The following is a 16,914-nucleotide window of genomic DNA, read 5'->3' as shown; positions in this document are numbered from 1 at the left end:
ACAGGCCGTCAAACGCTCATCATATGTTAACCCATGCTCAGTCCTCTCAGTTCCTCCAGCAGGTTTGTTGCTCCAGACTCCAGCATCTATAGTCTCTCGTGTCTCCATTAAAACTAATGAATTCTTCAGTTTTCGGCAATGCATTCCTTTGGATTGAGAGAGTTAATGATGCTCGTGGGTTCTGTGTGTGCGTGTGCGGAGTCGCTGGGAGTTCCGGCCCCCTGACTGTCATTCATGCAGCATTGAACCAATCGACTCGGTGCCGCCTCCGGGAGGCGGCAACAAGAGTTTTGATTCCAGTCAGAGTAAGGGCTGTGAGGCTGGAGATTGAGAACTGCTCGCGTTCAGGACGGGACGCGCCAACCAGCTGCTAAAACATTCACCCCGCGTGTGTTCCCCTGGCACTAGATGGCTCGGTGCAATGCACTGGCTGCCCGTGTGGCACTGGCCCTGTGGATTACAGCCGGATGGAGCTGGGCTGGTCGCAAGCAAGAGGAATCGTTCGCCACGGACAGTGTTTCCAAAGCTAGATGTACATCGCGTTGTCTGAGCCTGCACATCACTCGTCTCTCAGCTTTGTTCAAGAACTTTCAGGTAGACCGGACATCCCCCTTCCTAACCCCACAGGTAGTCACACACACACACACACACATAAACGCACACAGTCATTGTTGTGGCTCTTGGGAGCTTGGACACAGAGCGAAGTTCTGATGAGCTTTCGTTGTGAACAAGTAGCCCTGAGAGAGAGAGGTTTTATCAGGTGCTGAAGACAGGTTCAGCAGCGATCGGACATATCCTGCTGAACACAATCACTAGTCTGTTGCTTGAAATGAGTTTGGTTGATGCCGTCTCATTTCACCTGCTCGGTTGCCCAGAATTAGAACTGAACCGAATCAATGGGAACCTTGTTTCATTTATAAAACACTATCATTATTTTTAGTGATTGGAAGTCGGATTGCAGTTTGTTCGCCATTGGGGAGATACCAAAGTTGATGTCTGTTTCTACATTTTTGGGTAAATATCTAGTCTAAGTTGAATTTATGAAAAGGGGGTTGAAGGGGTCTCGATCCGAAAAGTCACCTATTCCTTTTTTTCAGAGATGCTGCCTGTCGCGCTGCGTTACTCCAGCATTTCGTGTGTCTCTTGGTTGAATGGGTCTGTCAGATTAGGTGAACCGACAGGAATGCTCACTTGATTTTATTGGTACATTTTCGTGCAAAAAATCAGGGATTCATAGTGGATATATTCCGGAAATACTGCCAGGAACTCAATCAAATCTCATGCTACATTTTCTTCAATAGAAAGTCATTTTAAGTTATTAAAACCACATATTTCGTGGAATTGACATTTCTGTTTCATAATATTCTGTCGCGATTGTATTTCGCAACCCAGGTTGGATTCAATTCGGAATGATCCCAGCTCTCGCATGTTGTCCAACCGTGCCTAGTATCTGCGTAGAGGCGCGTTCTGCTTTATTTTAGTCTGGTTGGGCACTGGGCTGCAGAAGGGGGAGTGGGTGGTAATTAAAGTTACCTGTTTCAGCGACAGAAGTCGCAACAGTCGCCCTCGTCGGAGCGGCGGTTGGTTTAGAACAAGGTGGTAACTCGAAGCGTAGGGTGGGGGCTGGGGGGTGGTGCGATTTTTAAATTACCTGAAGCCATCGGTTACCCCGAGTACATTCAGCTACCTGTATCTCGCACAAGCCGCCAATAGAAACAAAACACAAGAACTGCAGAGAATCACTGAGCGTGTCAGGCAGCACCTGCACACTTAAAGCGGAGAAACATTTCAGGTAATAATACTAGTCTACAACTGACCATTTCAGATAATGATATCGCTGACGCTACAATACAAAAATGTGGGAACTATTTTATTTTTTACGTCCCGGTATGTGATTCTTAAACTTTTAACGCAGAAGTTAAAGGCAGCAAAAAAATAAAAGCGTATCGAAAACGGAGCCAAACTTGGACCCTGGCAAGAAATTTGCAAACAGCAACATCTATTTTAACAACACATGTTCAATGAAAACTCGTAAATCCTCCCCTGTCCCAGCGCACCCACGTCATGTAAAATCTATGCACAGAAATCTAGGACTAATGAAACGGGCGCCGAAAATCTACAGCAGTGTGTGCCCCGTGGGACATCAACATTATTCACTCGGTTGCGATAAAGCAAGCATGCTTTGCATTACAGCTCCCAAAATGATTTTCCGCGGAATGCGGAAAATTGCAACGGCACATGCTTCTCCGTGTACAGTTACACGGAGAAGGATGAGCCGAGAGACTTCTCGTCGCGGGCAACGTCTTGCTAGTTTTCTGGCAAGCTGCGTGGTAATTAACTTATTCCCTTGCCTTTGAAACAAATAACTCCACTGTATTACTCGATGAAGAGAGAGAGAGAGAGACAGAGAGCGGAGGGGGGGGGGGGGGGGGGGGGGTGAGGAAGAAAGAGAGAGAAAGATTATGGGAAGAAGGCAGGAGAATGAAGTTGAGAGGGAAAGGTCGATCAGCCATGAATGAAACAGGAACATAGAAAATAGGTGCAGGAGTAGGCCATTCGGCCCTTCGACCATGCACCGCCAGTCAATATGATCATGGCTGATCATCCAACTCAGTATCCCATACCTGCCTTCTCTCCATACCCCCTGATCCCTTTAGTCACAAGGGCCACATCTAACTCCCTCTTAAATATAGCCAATGAACTGGCCTCAACTACCTTCTGTGGGAGAGAATTCCACAATTCACCACTCTTTGTGTAAAAAATGATTTTCTCATCTCGGTCCTAAAATACTCCCTCTTATCCTTAAACTGTGACCCCCTTGTTCTGGTCTTCCCCAACATCGGGAATAATCTTCCTGCATCTAGCCTGTCCAACCCCTTAAGAATTTTGTAAGTATTGTTGTGAATGGCGGTGGGCCGAATGGGCCGAATCTGCTGCTGTGACTTGTGGACATATCCCCATATCCTTGAATGCGTTTCGTTTGAAGGAGCGTCTCGACACGAAACGTCAACTATTTATTTTCTCCAGAGATGCTGCCTGACCTGCTGAGTTGCTCCAGCATGTTGTGACTATCTTCAGCGTTTGGGTCTACCTGACCACACCTGCATTGTTCCTCTCCTTTGAAAGTATCGTAATTTGTTAAACCTTTGTAATGAAAGCAGAAAATACTGGAAGCAGTCTGCAGGTCAGGTTGCATCGTTGTAAATAGAAACCGAGTCAATGTTTCAGGTTGAAGCCCCTTCGTCAGAATGTTTTTTGCTGGCGTCAAATGTCAGCAGTTCATGTCGTCGGCACCCAGTGAGGCTAGAAATAGGCTCCTACATTCGGTGCACATACAAAATAGGAGGAAGATAATTATTTGTCACTTTACTCGTTCTCCCTTGATCAAGTACTAACCTAAAACCAGGCAGACCGAGGAGAGTGGAGAGTGAGGAAATATGCACAGCAGGTCGGAGGGCAGTCACTCCAGCATGGGTGGGAGTGAACACCAAATGACTGGGCAGCTTTCAGTGGTAGGGCCCAGCTAGAGGAAGGAAGGACAACAGGAGATGTCATTTGGGTGCGTTCCATGTCGCCTTTTCACATATAGACCACCCCAAGCTTTGCAGTAGATAGATCAAAGAGACTTGCTGAGATACGTGATTATTTTGAACAAATATCTGTCATTCAAGAGAGAGTTACTGTAGATGTAGCTCTTAGGATTCTTAGGGCTATTTTGTTGGTTCACATGCTTGATCAATGGTGTTTTAATCATTAATGTTTTATTATTAATGTTTAATGTTTTCTGACTCGTTCGTAACTGTCACTGTATGTCATGTTGTTACTTGTGGGCGGAGCACCAAGGCAAATTCCTTGTATGTGAATACTTGGCCAATAAACTTACTTACTTCATTACTTCATTACTTACTTACTTACTTACTTAACGGAATCAAGAGATATAAGGAGAAAGCAGGAACGGGGTACTGATTTTGGATCATCAGCCACGATCATATTGAAGGGCCGAAATGCCTACTCCTGCACCCATTTTCTATGTTACTAAATACTGTGGGCAAAATGATTGATCGCGTGCTAACAGTTCCTGTCTAACAAAGATTAGTTCACGACAGATCTTCACAAACGACAACGCACGAGACTGCAGATACTGGAAATTTCAGCCACACACTAAGTGCTGGGGGACTCAGCGGGCCAGGCAGCATCTGGGAGGAGAATGGACCGGTAATGTTTCATAAAGTCATTCAGCGTGGAAACAGGCCATTCGGCCCAACTTGCCCACACCGACCAACATGTCCCATCTACACTAGTCCCACCTGCCCGTTTGGCCCATCTCCCTCTAAACCTATCCTATCCATATACGCGTTTGAATGTTTCTTAAACGTTGAGATAGAATCTGCCTCAACTACCTCCTCAGGCAGCTCGTTCCATACACCCACCACCTTTTGTGTGGAAAAAGTTACCCCCCAGATTCCTATTTAATCTTTCACCCTGCACCTTAAACCTATGTCCTCTGGTTTTCGATTCGTGTCGGGATCCTTCAGTGACTCGCTGAGATCCTCCGGCACTTTATGTTTTCATCTACATTAATATCGCCAGGCGCCCTCCAACCAAGTTAAACGTGGCCTGGGCAACTCACACAGTGGTCCTGGTTTCAAACAACCTTCGGAAGGGAAGGAGGGGGGGGGGGGGGGGGGTCGGACATTTCAGCTCAAGAACCTTTAGAAGTGTGATCTTAGATTGAACTGTGGCTGTTTAAGGTCCAGCGCGGACATTAACCTGCTCACCGCGAGCACAAGCTTATCCACCAGCCAGACCACCAAGTGTTAGCTCAACAACTGGCGAACGCCTTCAGCTGATTGAATGCAGCCGTTGGGCTCAGCCGCTCAAGGTTCACTGGTAAACTGATTCCCTCCGACCTAGTGCTTGTATCCCCGCCTCTTCTCTGCACCTACCATCAAAGATCATACCATCGCGTTCCTCAACTCTCCCGCCCACCAATTCGCAATTCCCACCCCATACCTCATCTTCTACACTTCTAAAGAGCGACAGACGTGTAGTTTTGAACGGACGCGAAACTGTGAGGGATGTTCGCGAGTCATGTCATTTAAACTGTGGACGAAACCCTTCACCTGAATAAACAATACGGGTCAATGCCACAGGTTTCTTGCGTAAGTTTACCAGTCGAAAGAAGCATTCTCCCACACTGATATACTGTATCTGCTTGAACGAATGGTGGAGCTCAGGCCCGATGGAGTAGAGATAACTGGGGATGATAGATGAAGGGAAGGGGTGGGGGGGAAATCGAAAAATGTTTAAGAAGGGTGAGCTCTGATGCCTTTCTGATGGGGAATGGAGGTACAACGGCACTGGACATCCATGGGAATTATGATGCAGTGGGGGCCAAATCATTGGAGACTAATCAGGTGATGTAAGGTGAGGTGTATTTGAGGTGACCCAGATGAGGGTGGGAAGGAACAGGACAAGGGGGGTCAAGATGGAATTGAGATTTTGGACAGAAGAAAAGGAAAACAGCAGGAATCATAGATGGGGAGCAGTGAGAATGGGCCTCACAGAACCGATCAGAAAGAGCAGGAGAAGTGGATGTAGTGTCCCTGGACTTTCAGAAAGCATTTGATAAGGTCCCACATAGGAGATTAGTGGGCAAAATTAGAGCACTTGATCTTGGGGGTAGCCCCCCCCCCCCCCCCCCCCCCCCCCCCCCCCCCCCCCCCCCATGACTGACCATGGGTGATGATGCATCTTAGTTTGCAGATGATGTGTGGTCGGATGCAAGCCCTGGGCGATGTCATATGGAGGACAGGCTGTTGCCCATGCAGCACGTCCCCCCATTCCATGTCGCTGATCGATCCAAAGGAACAGCAGGGTTGTTACAGTTTGGTACCAGTGCCGTCGCAGGAGCTGCCAGAGCGAGGTTGTAGATAACGGCAAACTGCCTTCGGGGCTACGACTCCGGTTTTTCTTGAAGTTTACTCCAGGAGCCTTTTCCATGACTGGATATGGCCATAAGGTTTTAAATCAGTTTTCCCCTTCCTAGATTCCATCTTCTCAGGCTGACGAGCCCCATCTGCCCAAGACTCACGGGGGTGGGAGCGTCTACCTTCCCATGCAGGTCTATAGCAACTGCACACTGTCCTTTTGGGAGTAGGATGCTGACATGGATAGAAAATTGGTTGGCAGAGAGGAAACAAAGACTAGGGATTAACGGGCCCCTTTCATAATGGCAGGCAGTGACCAGTGGGGCACCGCAAGGCTCGGTGCTGGGACCCCAGCTATTTACAATATATATTAATGATTTAGATGAAGTGATTAAAAGTAACATTAGCAAATTTTCAGATGACACAAAGCTGGGTGGCACTATGAACTGTGAGGAGGATGCTATGAGGATGCAGGGTGGCTTGGACAGGTTGGGTGAGTGGGCAGATGCATGGCAGATGAAGTTTAATGTGGATAAATGTGAGGTTATCTACTTTGGTGGCAAATAACAGGAAGGCAAATCATTATCTAAATTATGTCAAGTTGAGAAAAGAGACAGTATCACGGGATCTGGGGGTCCTTGTTCATCAGTCACTGAAAGTTAGCATGCAGGTACAGCAGGCAGTGAAAAAAGTGAATGGGATGTTGGCCTTCATAATGAGAGGTGTTTAGTATAGGAGCAAAGAGGCCCTTCTGCAGTTGTACAGGGCCCTAGTGAGACCACACCTGGAGTGTTGTGTGCAGTTTTGGTCTCCAAATTTGAGGAAGGACATTCTTGCTATTGAGGGAGTGCAGTGTAGGTTCACAAGGTTAATTCCCGTGATGGAGGGACTGTCATATGTTGATACAATGGAGCGGCAGGGCTTGTATACTCTGGAATTTAGAAGGGTGAGAGGAGATCTTATTGATAACATATAAGATCATTAAGGGTTTGGACACGCTAGTTGCAAGAAACATGTTCCCAATGTTGGGGGAGTCCAGAACCAGGGGCCATGTTTAAGAATAAGGGGTGAGTCATTTAGAATGCAGATGAGGAAAAACGTTTTCTGTGGAATTCTCTGCTTCAGAGGGTGGTGGAGGCTGGTTTTCTGGATGCTTTCAAGAGGGAGTTAGATAGAGCTCTTAAAGATAGCGGAGTCAAGGGATATGGGGAGAAGGCAGGAACTGGGTACTGATTGTGGATGATCAGCCATGATCACATTGAATGGTGGTGTTGACTCGAAGGGCCGAATGGCCTACTCCTGCACCCATTGTCTATTGTCTATTCTTTAAGATATATTATTTTGAGGACATTTCACAGCGGACCAACAAAATGGAGACAAAAGAGATTACAGATGCTGAACTCCAGCAACAAACTCAAGTACTGGAAAACTCAATGGATCAGGCAGCATCTGGTGAGGGAAATGGACAGATGAAGTTTTGGTTCAAGACCTTTCCGAATGAGGGAGCCACCCTTTTAATATAGAGATGAGATTTTTTTCCCCCCTATCAGGGTGGTGTCAGTTTTTAAACTCCATTCCCCAAAGGACGGTCTGAACAGAGTTTATTTATTAAGAATTAATCTTAAAGCAGAGGTATATTGATACTTGACAAGCAAGTGGGTGAAAGGCTATCCTGGACTTGAATAGAGAGTTGAACATAATCAGATCAGCTATGATCTTACAGAATGGCAGAGCTGAATTTGATGAGTGGCATAATTCTGCACAGAATCCATTTCTATGTATAGTTAATTTATTCATTTCCAGACATATGAATTATAAGTATAGAGGGAGAGATGAACATACAGAAATCAACACACAGGGAGTTTTTTTTAGCATAGAATCCATCATATAAAATCTCTTGTGTTGATTTTGTGTCCTCATGTGGTATTGTATTATATCTGCTCAGTCCAACAGTGGTCTGAGTGCATTTGCCTTCTGTGTTTTATTTTCCTGAAGAGGGAGCTAGATTGCGATTGTAACATTCAACAGCTTATCTAAAAAAAAACCCAGACTAAGCACTAGAACTGTGATTCGTGTTAGGCTAGTTATTTACATATATTTAATGAGTAACAGCATCAAGCAAACACATAGTGCACTGCTTGTTAGCAGAAGGGATGGAAGAGTGACTACAATGGTTTATGTAGACAAAACACTGGTTAGCTGGGAACATCACTGTTATAATACTGTTCAAATGGAAAACAAATATTTCACATGTTCAAGATAAAGTAGATACTAGTCACAGTTAGTTATGTGCAAATAATAAATTCCAGTCTTTTACATTCAAAATCTTGATACAAAATATTATGATAGAAAAACTTGAAAGCATGCACCACCAGATTAGGAACAGCTTCTTCCCCGCTGTTATCTAACTACTGAATGGTCTTTGCCTAACCTAAAGGTGTAGTCACGATCTTCCAACCAACCTCATTATGGCCCTTGAACTTTTTAAAAATCTGCACTTTCTCTGTTGCTCTAACACTAACACCACATTCTGCACTCTGGCAGTTTTCTCTCTGTACTGCCTCTTGTGCTTATGTATGGTTCGAGTGTACTCATGCATAGTATGATTTGACTCGATAGCAAAACAGTGTTTCACTCAATATCAGTACGCGTGATAATAATAAATCAGTACCAATCCAAAAACCATATGGCTTTTTTCTCAAATGCACTCTACACTTATTCTCTTGAATAAAAGGTCAGCAATAAAAATGCAAAATAGACTTGGGGATTGAAAACATATTGTTTTTGGACAAAAGGTATGCAGTAGAATTACCCAGGCTTTAGTACTAGGAAATGTTGCTTTTGATGTACATTTAGAAATGGTACGGAATTTTCATTTTCCTTAGGCAACTTTGCATTTTTAACGTTGACCTTTTATTCAATGAGCTTCCACTGTACCCAGAAGGCCAAATGTGGGATGATTTAACAAAGTTATTACAGGGAAAAAAAGCAAGAGATACATTTAAATGGCACTGTGTACTACACCCTAGGATAACTCTTCTGCTATTTTACAAGTTGAGTTATAGAATCCTTTGCTTCAATCCAAAAAAAAGGGAAGGGGAATTAGGGGGCAACATGGCTTTGATTTGTCATCTCATCTAAAAAACGCACTTTTGGCATCTAAATGGGTATGAGCACAGTTGACAAAATACTGAACTATTAAGAAGTGAGAGTGGTAGTAATAGACACAGGCAGGTGGATCCAATGGCAAACACATGGCAGATGAAATTCAGCAAGAAGTATATGGCATTTTGGTGCAAAAAAAATCATTTATTATATTCCTCCAAAATGTGAACAGCTACATCAGGGTGACCTTATAGAGGTGTATAAAATCACAAGGGCCATAAATAGGATGAATGCACGCAGCATTTTTCCCAGGGTTGAGGAGTCATAGAGTGATGACAGTGTGAAAACAGGCCCTTCGGCCCAACTTGCCACACCAGGAAACATGTCCCAGCTACTGTACACTAGTACCACCTGCCTGCTTTTGGTCTATATCTCTCCTAACCTGTTCTATCCATGTACCTGTCCAACTGCTTCTTAAATGTTGGGATAGTCCCAGCCTCAACTATCTCTTCTGGTAGATTGTTCCATACACCCACCACCCTTTGTATAAAGAGTTACCCCTCAAGTCAAGTCAAGTCAAGTTTATTTGTCACATACACATACGAGATGTGCAGTGAAATGAAAGTGGCATCCTCAGATTCCTATTCAATCTTTTCCCCTTCACCTTAAACCTCTGATCCTCTGTTCACCTACTGTGACTTGTGCATCTATCCGACCGATCCCTCTCATGATTTTATACACCTCAACCTCCTGCACTCCAAGGAATAGAGGCCCAGACTACTCAACCTCTTATTCCAACTGTTAAAATGTGGATTAGGAATATGACGGACATAGCACGCCTTGAAGAAATGAGACTCCGACTAATAGATAAATATGACCAATTCTTAAGGAGTTGGTCCCCTTTTATCAACTTTTTGGAATCATGTGATGCAGCGGTACCGTAAAGATTACTGATTTCAGGTCGTGGATAGATTTACATCTCCGAATAAAGATTTGAAAATTTCTCTTTTAAGGGTCTTTTGCTCCTATTTCTACTTTCCACTTTTTCTTTTCTTATACACACACTTCACGTTTTTCTATTTTCTACTACCTGTATCTATTTTTCCTCTTTTTCTCTTCTCCATTTTTTTTCCCCTTCTTCTTGTCTTTCTTATTTTCTTTTCAAAAACATAAAACTAGAGGTTGTACATATAATGTATAATTACGTTATGACATAGTTGGCACCTAAAATTAAGTCCCACCGTATTGTTTTGTATTGTACTAACTTCTAATAAAATAAACAAAAACAAAAAAAAGAAAAAAGAACAGAACCAGGAATAGTGGCCACGGGTTTAAGGTGAGGGGAGTAAGGATCAATAGGAATGTGAGGAGCAACATTTTCACAGGAGGATAGTTTGAAGAAGGTTCTTGACCTGAAATGTCACCCATTCCTTCTTTCCAGAGATGCTGCCTGTCCCACTAAGTTACACCAGCATTTTGTGTCTATCTTCGATGTAAACCAGCATCTGCAATTCCTTCCTACACAGGGTATATATATATCAATTATACACACACCAGTGACGTGCGGTGAGGTCAATGGCTGGGGAGGCACTGGCTTCTACCCCATCATAACTTAGTTGTGTGTGTGTGTTAGTTGTGTGTGTGTTAGTTGTCTATGCGCGATGTGTCTGGGAGGAAAGGAGAGGAGGGAAGGGAGGAAGGGAGGGAAGGAAGTAGAGAAAGGAGGGAGGGAAGGAGAGAAAGAAGGGAGGGAAGGAGAAAAGGGAAAAGAGAGCGAGGAATGAGGGGGGGGGGAAGGAAGGGAAGGGAGGGAGGGAAGGGAAGGAGAGAAGGGAGGGAGAGGGCCGGCGGTGGGAGTGGATGCCAGGGTCCCGAGCCGAGAGTAGATTACTCCAGCATGGGGCCCAATTGGGAGCTCTCAGCGGCCCAGAGCCTCCGAATTGGCTGCTACAAATCAATGAATCAACCCACCAGTCCGCACCGCCCGCAGGTGGAAAGTCAGCGCCGCCAGTGGTGGAATCCAGTACTGCGCCGCCGCTGCTGAAGCTAGCTAATGTGGAGGGAGAGTGAGGTAGCATCAATTACGTGGGCTGAGCCTACGTAATTGACTCTCGCTCTTCCTCCACTGGGCTCAAGACACGCCCCTCAGTGAGGCAGTTGGGATCGCTGCCTCCCCTGCTGCTTTTTCATTGCAGTTTTATGATGAGACCAGCGAGCCTAAATTTAATATATTTATATGTGAAATAAGTTACCTGGACTATGGAAGGTGAGGACATGAAGGACACGTTACATTGGTGACATACATAGAGATAGTAACAGGCACACGCTTATTGCCCGCACTCCATACAGTTTCTGAGGGGTTGCGCAATCAGAGGGGAGGCTCAGCTTGCCGCTGCCTCGCCTCTCATTTCTCCCTGTATTTACAGTGGAGCTGCGTATATTTGGTGATTTTGGCTATAAAAAATGATTGGATTCATATAGAAATGACATTTATAACACAGATCAGTGAAAAATCTTTATATTTATTTATTTTATTATTATTTTTCTTTACGTTTCTTAACAGCTATTTTCATTGGGAGTGTGACAGATGAGGCTCTGCCTCCCCTGCCTCCTCTGACTGCATGTCCCTGACACACACACGGAATGAGATGCCAGAGGAAGTGGGATATGGGTAAAATGTGAAGCATCTTAATTGGCAAGGACAGATTGGGCCAAAGGACCTATTTTCCTGCTGTATGACTATGACAATTGAACACGTTGTATTGAACCAACACATTATTATTTGAATTGGAACATAGCTTAGTGTTGGTAATAAAGGTATATCGTATGTATGGGTCAGAATCCAATCTGTCAAAGATATAAAATGAACAGCTTGGTTTGATATACAGTGAAATGCTTTGTCATGAATTCCATTGTTTGTGTAAATGGAATATATAATAAAAATAATAGTCATATTTTTAAATTAATTTTCAAGAAAGCAATGATTTTGTAATAATTTGAACACTGGTTCTGAATGAATGAATGATACTTTCTTCTAGAGAATGGTATTGATTTATTTTTGACAAATTATTTGAACAATAGAATTTATCTTTGAGTGAATTATAGGGTCTTTATCATTCATCAAACAAAAGCCAATATCACATGTGTGATGACCTATTGCCCCCTTGTTGCGGTAGGTTGTAAAAGTCCTTAGGTTGTAAGAGACATTTTAAATTAGATATCTTAAGGTTACCAATCGCCCCTAATGGTCATTGAACCTATTCACTCTCATTTTGAGAAATTATTTTTTAAGTCCCCAAGCACAGATCCGTCAAGGAATAGCTGTTAATTTACAAGATGGGATAAATAAAACTTGAATTGAAACATCTCCTAATTCCCTAATGTGTGATTTGTAATAAATAGAACGTACCCCTCAACTCATATTGTTTTCTTTTGCTGACCTCCAACATTCTGTGCTCCATTTGAAATGTTGGTCATTGTGTGGAATGCTGATTATGACTGCAAGAAATAGGCATGTAAATTAATTATTTTATTGGAAAATAAGAGTTGATTTTTAATGCACACCAAATGGGCAAGAGACTTATTTAGTTACACACAGAGCTTTCTCCCTTTATAATTATATCTGTTGCAACAGGAAAGAGCACTTTCCTCATTTGGACACGGATACACACACACCCTTTCGCTTTGTTCATATTCTCCCTTCATATTTCTATATTTTAAAATGTGACCTCTCTCTTTCTGCCAGAAACGGAGCATATTTTGAATTTTCTGCCACTGTTTTAGTTTCTAGTCACGTGATTTGAATGCTTGGAGAGATCTTGCCCTGTTCCAGATCCTGCAACTGACAATACAACTTTGGGCATGGGGCTGGTAATTTATCGGGCTAAACAAAGTTGGAAGCAAACAGCAATTAATTGCGGTCCTTAGATTTGTGTGGGTCCTTTCAGTAGGAAGTCATCAATAGTAGAGTGGTATTTGTGGCAATCCCTCTTTCTATTTTTGTGCGAAAATTGTTTGTGGTGCAACACTCCCTAATTACGGGGGCTCTTTAAGAGGCCTGGAATAATGATTCACTGTTCCTTCATGAAATCTTCAGCGCATCCCTGATTTATGAATAATTCAGAACTCTGCTATGAAGCCCTTTTTGTTTAAAAGTGGTACAGAAGTTGAACCAGAAAACTGTCAGCAATGCTTGGGGCTGGAAGGTGCCGTGCAAGCTGTTGTACTCACACTGCTGTACTTTAAATAGTGGATCTGGTGGCTTATTGTAAGTACTTCAAGGCTCTTCACATTTTATTATAGCAAATGCCTTACCATAGTGAAAACAGCACGGCTGAATCATATCAGAGAAATTAATTAGTATAATAGTATGGGACCTAATTTGTGAATGAATGCCATACAAACATGAAAGTACATAGGGACATAAAAAGAAAGACATGTCTGGTGATTGATAAATGGCTACTTAAATGAGATTACTACTAATTAAATTATGGTCATTTATATAGCTCTTTCTCTAACATTGGAGTGCCAAGGGTATTAATGTCAATTAATTAATATTGTAAAATGAATTGCGAACAAGAGGAAAATGGAACTGACAGCTCACAAAACTTAATGGATTAACAAGGTAATCAGAAGATTGTTGGTTAGCTGTCCTAAATTGCTTCTTAGATTCTATTAGCCCTTGCCATTTTTTACATGCAGTCCTGCACATTCTTCCACATCTTGGCAATCTCATTGTGTTGAAATCATGTCCCTTCACATAATTTTCCAGTGACTATTCTTTCTCAAGAAATTAATGTTGAGAGTTTTCAACCCTTCAGATAATCTATAGGTGTTTTAAGTCAAAGTCTTTGCGCCACATATATTTCAGATCTTGATTCACTCTGCTCCTTGTTGTTGCTCTTTTTAGCTTTGGTAGCATCTGGGAGAATAGGTATCTGATATAGAGTCACAAAATCATAGAAAGTCACAAAGTGCTGGAGTATCTCCAGAGCTGTGATCTGACCAGCTGAGTCACTCCAGCGCTTTGTCACTTTTTTTGTAAACCAGCATCAGCAGTTCCTTGTTTCTACATGTTTCCACATAATCACAGAGTTTTACAGCACAGAAACGGCTCACCACATCCTTGCTGATGTCTTCCCAATTCTCTACACATACGTTCATATTCTTCCATGTCTATTTGAAATTATTTCAAAATACATTGATTCTTCCTTCCTTTCCATTTCTCTCATATTTTCCCTGAAAGAGGCTATTATGCCCATTATGCTGGCTCTCAGAACACACGTATTAGTTCAATTCCTCGATACTGTATCTCCTTACACCCTGTTCTCTCTTACTTGCCCATTCCCTGTTTAATTACCTGTTAATTCTTGATTCTCTTGGCCCTCCTACATAGAAGCAATTCATTACAGTCAAGCAACCCACCAGCATATTTCTAGAAGAAAACAGGAGCATCCAAGGGAAACAGAACATACAAGGGCATCCAAGGGCTACAGAACATACAAACTCCACACAGACAGTGTTGTATAGAAACATATACAATTCTTAAGGGGTTGGACAGGCTCAATGCAGGAAAAATGTTTCTGATTTTAGGGGAGTCCAGAACCAGGGGTCACCGTTTAAGAATAAGGGGTAGGCCATTTAGGACTGAGATGAGGAAAATCTTTTTTACCCAGAGAGTTGTGAATCTGTGGAATTCTCTGCCACAGAAGACAGTGGAGGCCAATTCATTGGATGTTTTCAAGTGAGAGTTAGATATAGCTCTTAGGGCTAATGGAATCAAGGGATATGTGGAAAAAGCAGGAAGGTAGTACTGATTTTGGATGATATTGCAAGGATCATATTGAATGGCAGTGCTGGCTCAATGGGCCGAATGGCCTACTCCTGCACCTATTTTCTATGTCTGGTTCAAACCACTGAACCACTACCTGCTGCACCAATGTGTTGCCTTCCACTTCATCGGCAGTTTATTGCGATTGAGGAAGACTTGCTTCTACTCTGTGTCTGTGGATTCTGCGCCGACTAATGAGACCAGTGTGTGAATCACAAACTTCACCACATATGGGGCAGAAGGCACCTGATGGAATGGCTGGATGTAGTTTATGAGCTGGTGCACTCCTCGGCTGCTCATAGTTTAGTTTGTCATTATTGTCATGTGTACCTAGGTGCAGAGAAAAGCTTTTTTTATTGAAAGACCTATTTTACCTCATTGTTTTAAATCTTAAATTTTGACTCTTCAATTGATGATGCGTAGAAATGTAAACCTTGTGTTTTCCCTATTGGGTGCACTTGCTTTACATTTCATGATCTGGCTCGATGAGCATCTGTACATGCGTAAAGTGGAATGTGTAAGCCTGTCATATGGCACAGCAGATTGGATTTCTGTTTTTAGCTAAGTCTGCAACACTTTTTTCCCCCTCTGAAATAGCAGCTCGTTGTCATTATCCCTCGTCACATCAAGTACAGTATGTGTTATGTTTCTTATCTCCAGGAGAGGAGGGAAGGTGATGCATTCCTACTCCTGTGGGAAACCTGGGTGTCCAGAGCGCCTCATTCCTCCCTTCTGAAAGCAGCAGGAAACCAACTGGCTAGCTTGTAGTCAGCTGCACAAATATATTGCGCCTTTCAGCAGTAAATGAGATCCTGATGAGAAACCGAGTGTGCAGAGGTGAGGTTTATGCTCTGCAGTGTACTCAAACTGTGTTGTTATCACTTCCCTGTTGACTAGTCACTAGATATCTAATTCAAATGTAAATGCTTTTACAAATTGAATTGCAATGAACGACAGATATGAACAGCAATTTATATAGAATTGTGACAATGTTACTTTCAATAATTATTTTACTTCAATCTAATAAATCCTTACCTTCACCTTGCATCTTATTTAAACAAAGACAATTTGTTAACTTTGTTAACTATGATGTGACTGTTTTCAGTTGCCATAGCATACTTCAGACTTTTTTGCTGTTGTAATAATATTAACCATATAACCATATAACAATTACAGCACAGAAACAGGCCATCTTGGCCCTTCTAGTCTGTGCCGAACACTTATTCTCCCCTAGTCCCATTTACCTGCACTCAGACCATAACCCTCCATTCCTTTCCCCTCCATATACCTATCCAATTTATTTTTAAATGATAAAATCGAATCTGCCTCCACCACTTCCACTGGAAGCTCATTCCACACAGCTACCACTCTCTGAGTAAAGAAGTTCCCCCTCGTGTTACCCCTAAACTTCTGTCCCTTAATTCTCAAGTCATGTCCTCTTGTTTGAATCTTCCCTACTCTCAATGGGAAAAGCTTATCCACGTCAACTCTGTCTATCCTTCTCGTCATTTTAAAGACCGCTATCAAGTCCCCCCCCCTTAACCTTCTGCGCTCCAAAGAATAAAGACCTAACTTGTTCAACCTTTCTCTGTAACTTAGTTGCTGAAACCCAGGCAACATTCTAGTAAATCTCCTCTGTACTCTCTATTTTGTTAACATCCTTCCTATAATTAGGCGACCATTATGATGAGATGCCACCAAAATTAAAGCAAATTTTCAACACAACATTCATATATGAACTCTCTCCCAAATATCAGGGAAAATCTGTGCAGCATTTCCATCCTTGTCTTCATCTGTCCCATGATTTTGGCAAGAAACATTGTCTAATTAATTTATTTGGTTTATTATTGTCATGTGGTCCGGGATACAGTGAAAAGCTTTTGTTTACATTCTTTCCTGTCAAGGAAAAGACTCTACATGAATATCATCAAGCCGTTCAGCGTGCAAAGATAAGGAATAAAGGGTTAACTCAAGAAGGACCATACTGGACCTTGTATTGGGAAACCTGCCTGGCCACATGTTGCAGTGGAAGAAGAATTTGGAGATAGT

General features: G+C 42.8%; 1 protein-coding gene across 6 annotated transcripts in view; it reads left to right on the top strand.

The window, feature by feature from the left end:
- The first annotated feature begins 284 nt into the window (after window positions 1-284).
- Window positions 285-16,914, top strand: part of LOC129697888 (anosmin-1) — a 188,527-nt gene continuing 171,897 nt past the window's right edge. For 2 of the 6 annotated variants that reach the window (XM_055636603.1, XM_055636601.1), the window contains exon 1: window positions 285-627. In XM_055636603.1, coding sequence (XP_055492578.1) covers window positions 409-627 — 219 coding nt within the window. In that variant the 5' untranslated portion in view covers window positions 285-408. The remainder of the gene's footprint in view (window positions 628-16,914) is intronic. The other 4 variants (XM_055636605.1, XM_055636604.1, XM_055636606.1 and 1 more) reach the window with 2 other exon arrangements.

The sequence above is a fragment of the Leucoraja erinacea genome, chromosome 6, assembly GCF_028641065.1.
Source record: "Leucoraja erinacea ecotype New England chromosome 6, Leri_hhj_1, whole genome shotgun sequence".
NCBI lineage: Eukaryota > Metazoa > Chordata > Chondrichthyes > Rajiformes > Rajidae > Leucoraja > Leucoraja erinaceus.
The sequence above is the reverse complement of the archived record's forward strand: the minus strand, read 5'-3'. Positions and strand labels throughout refer to the sequence as shown.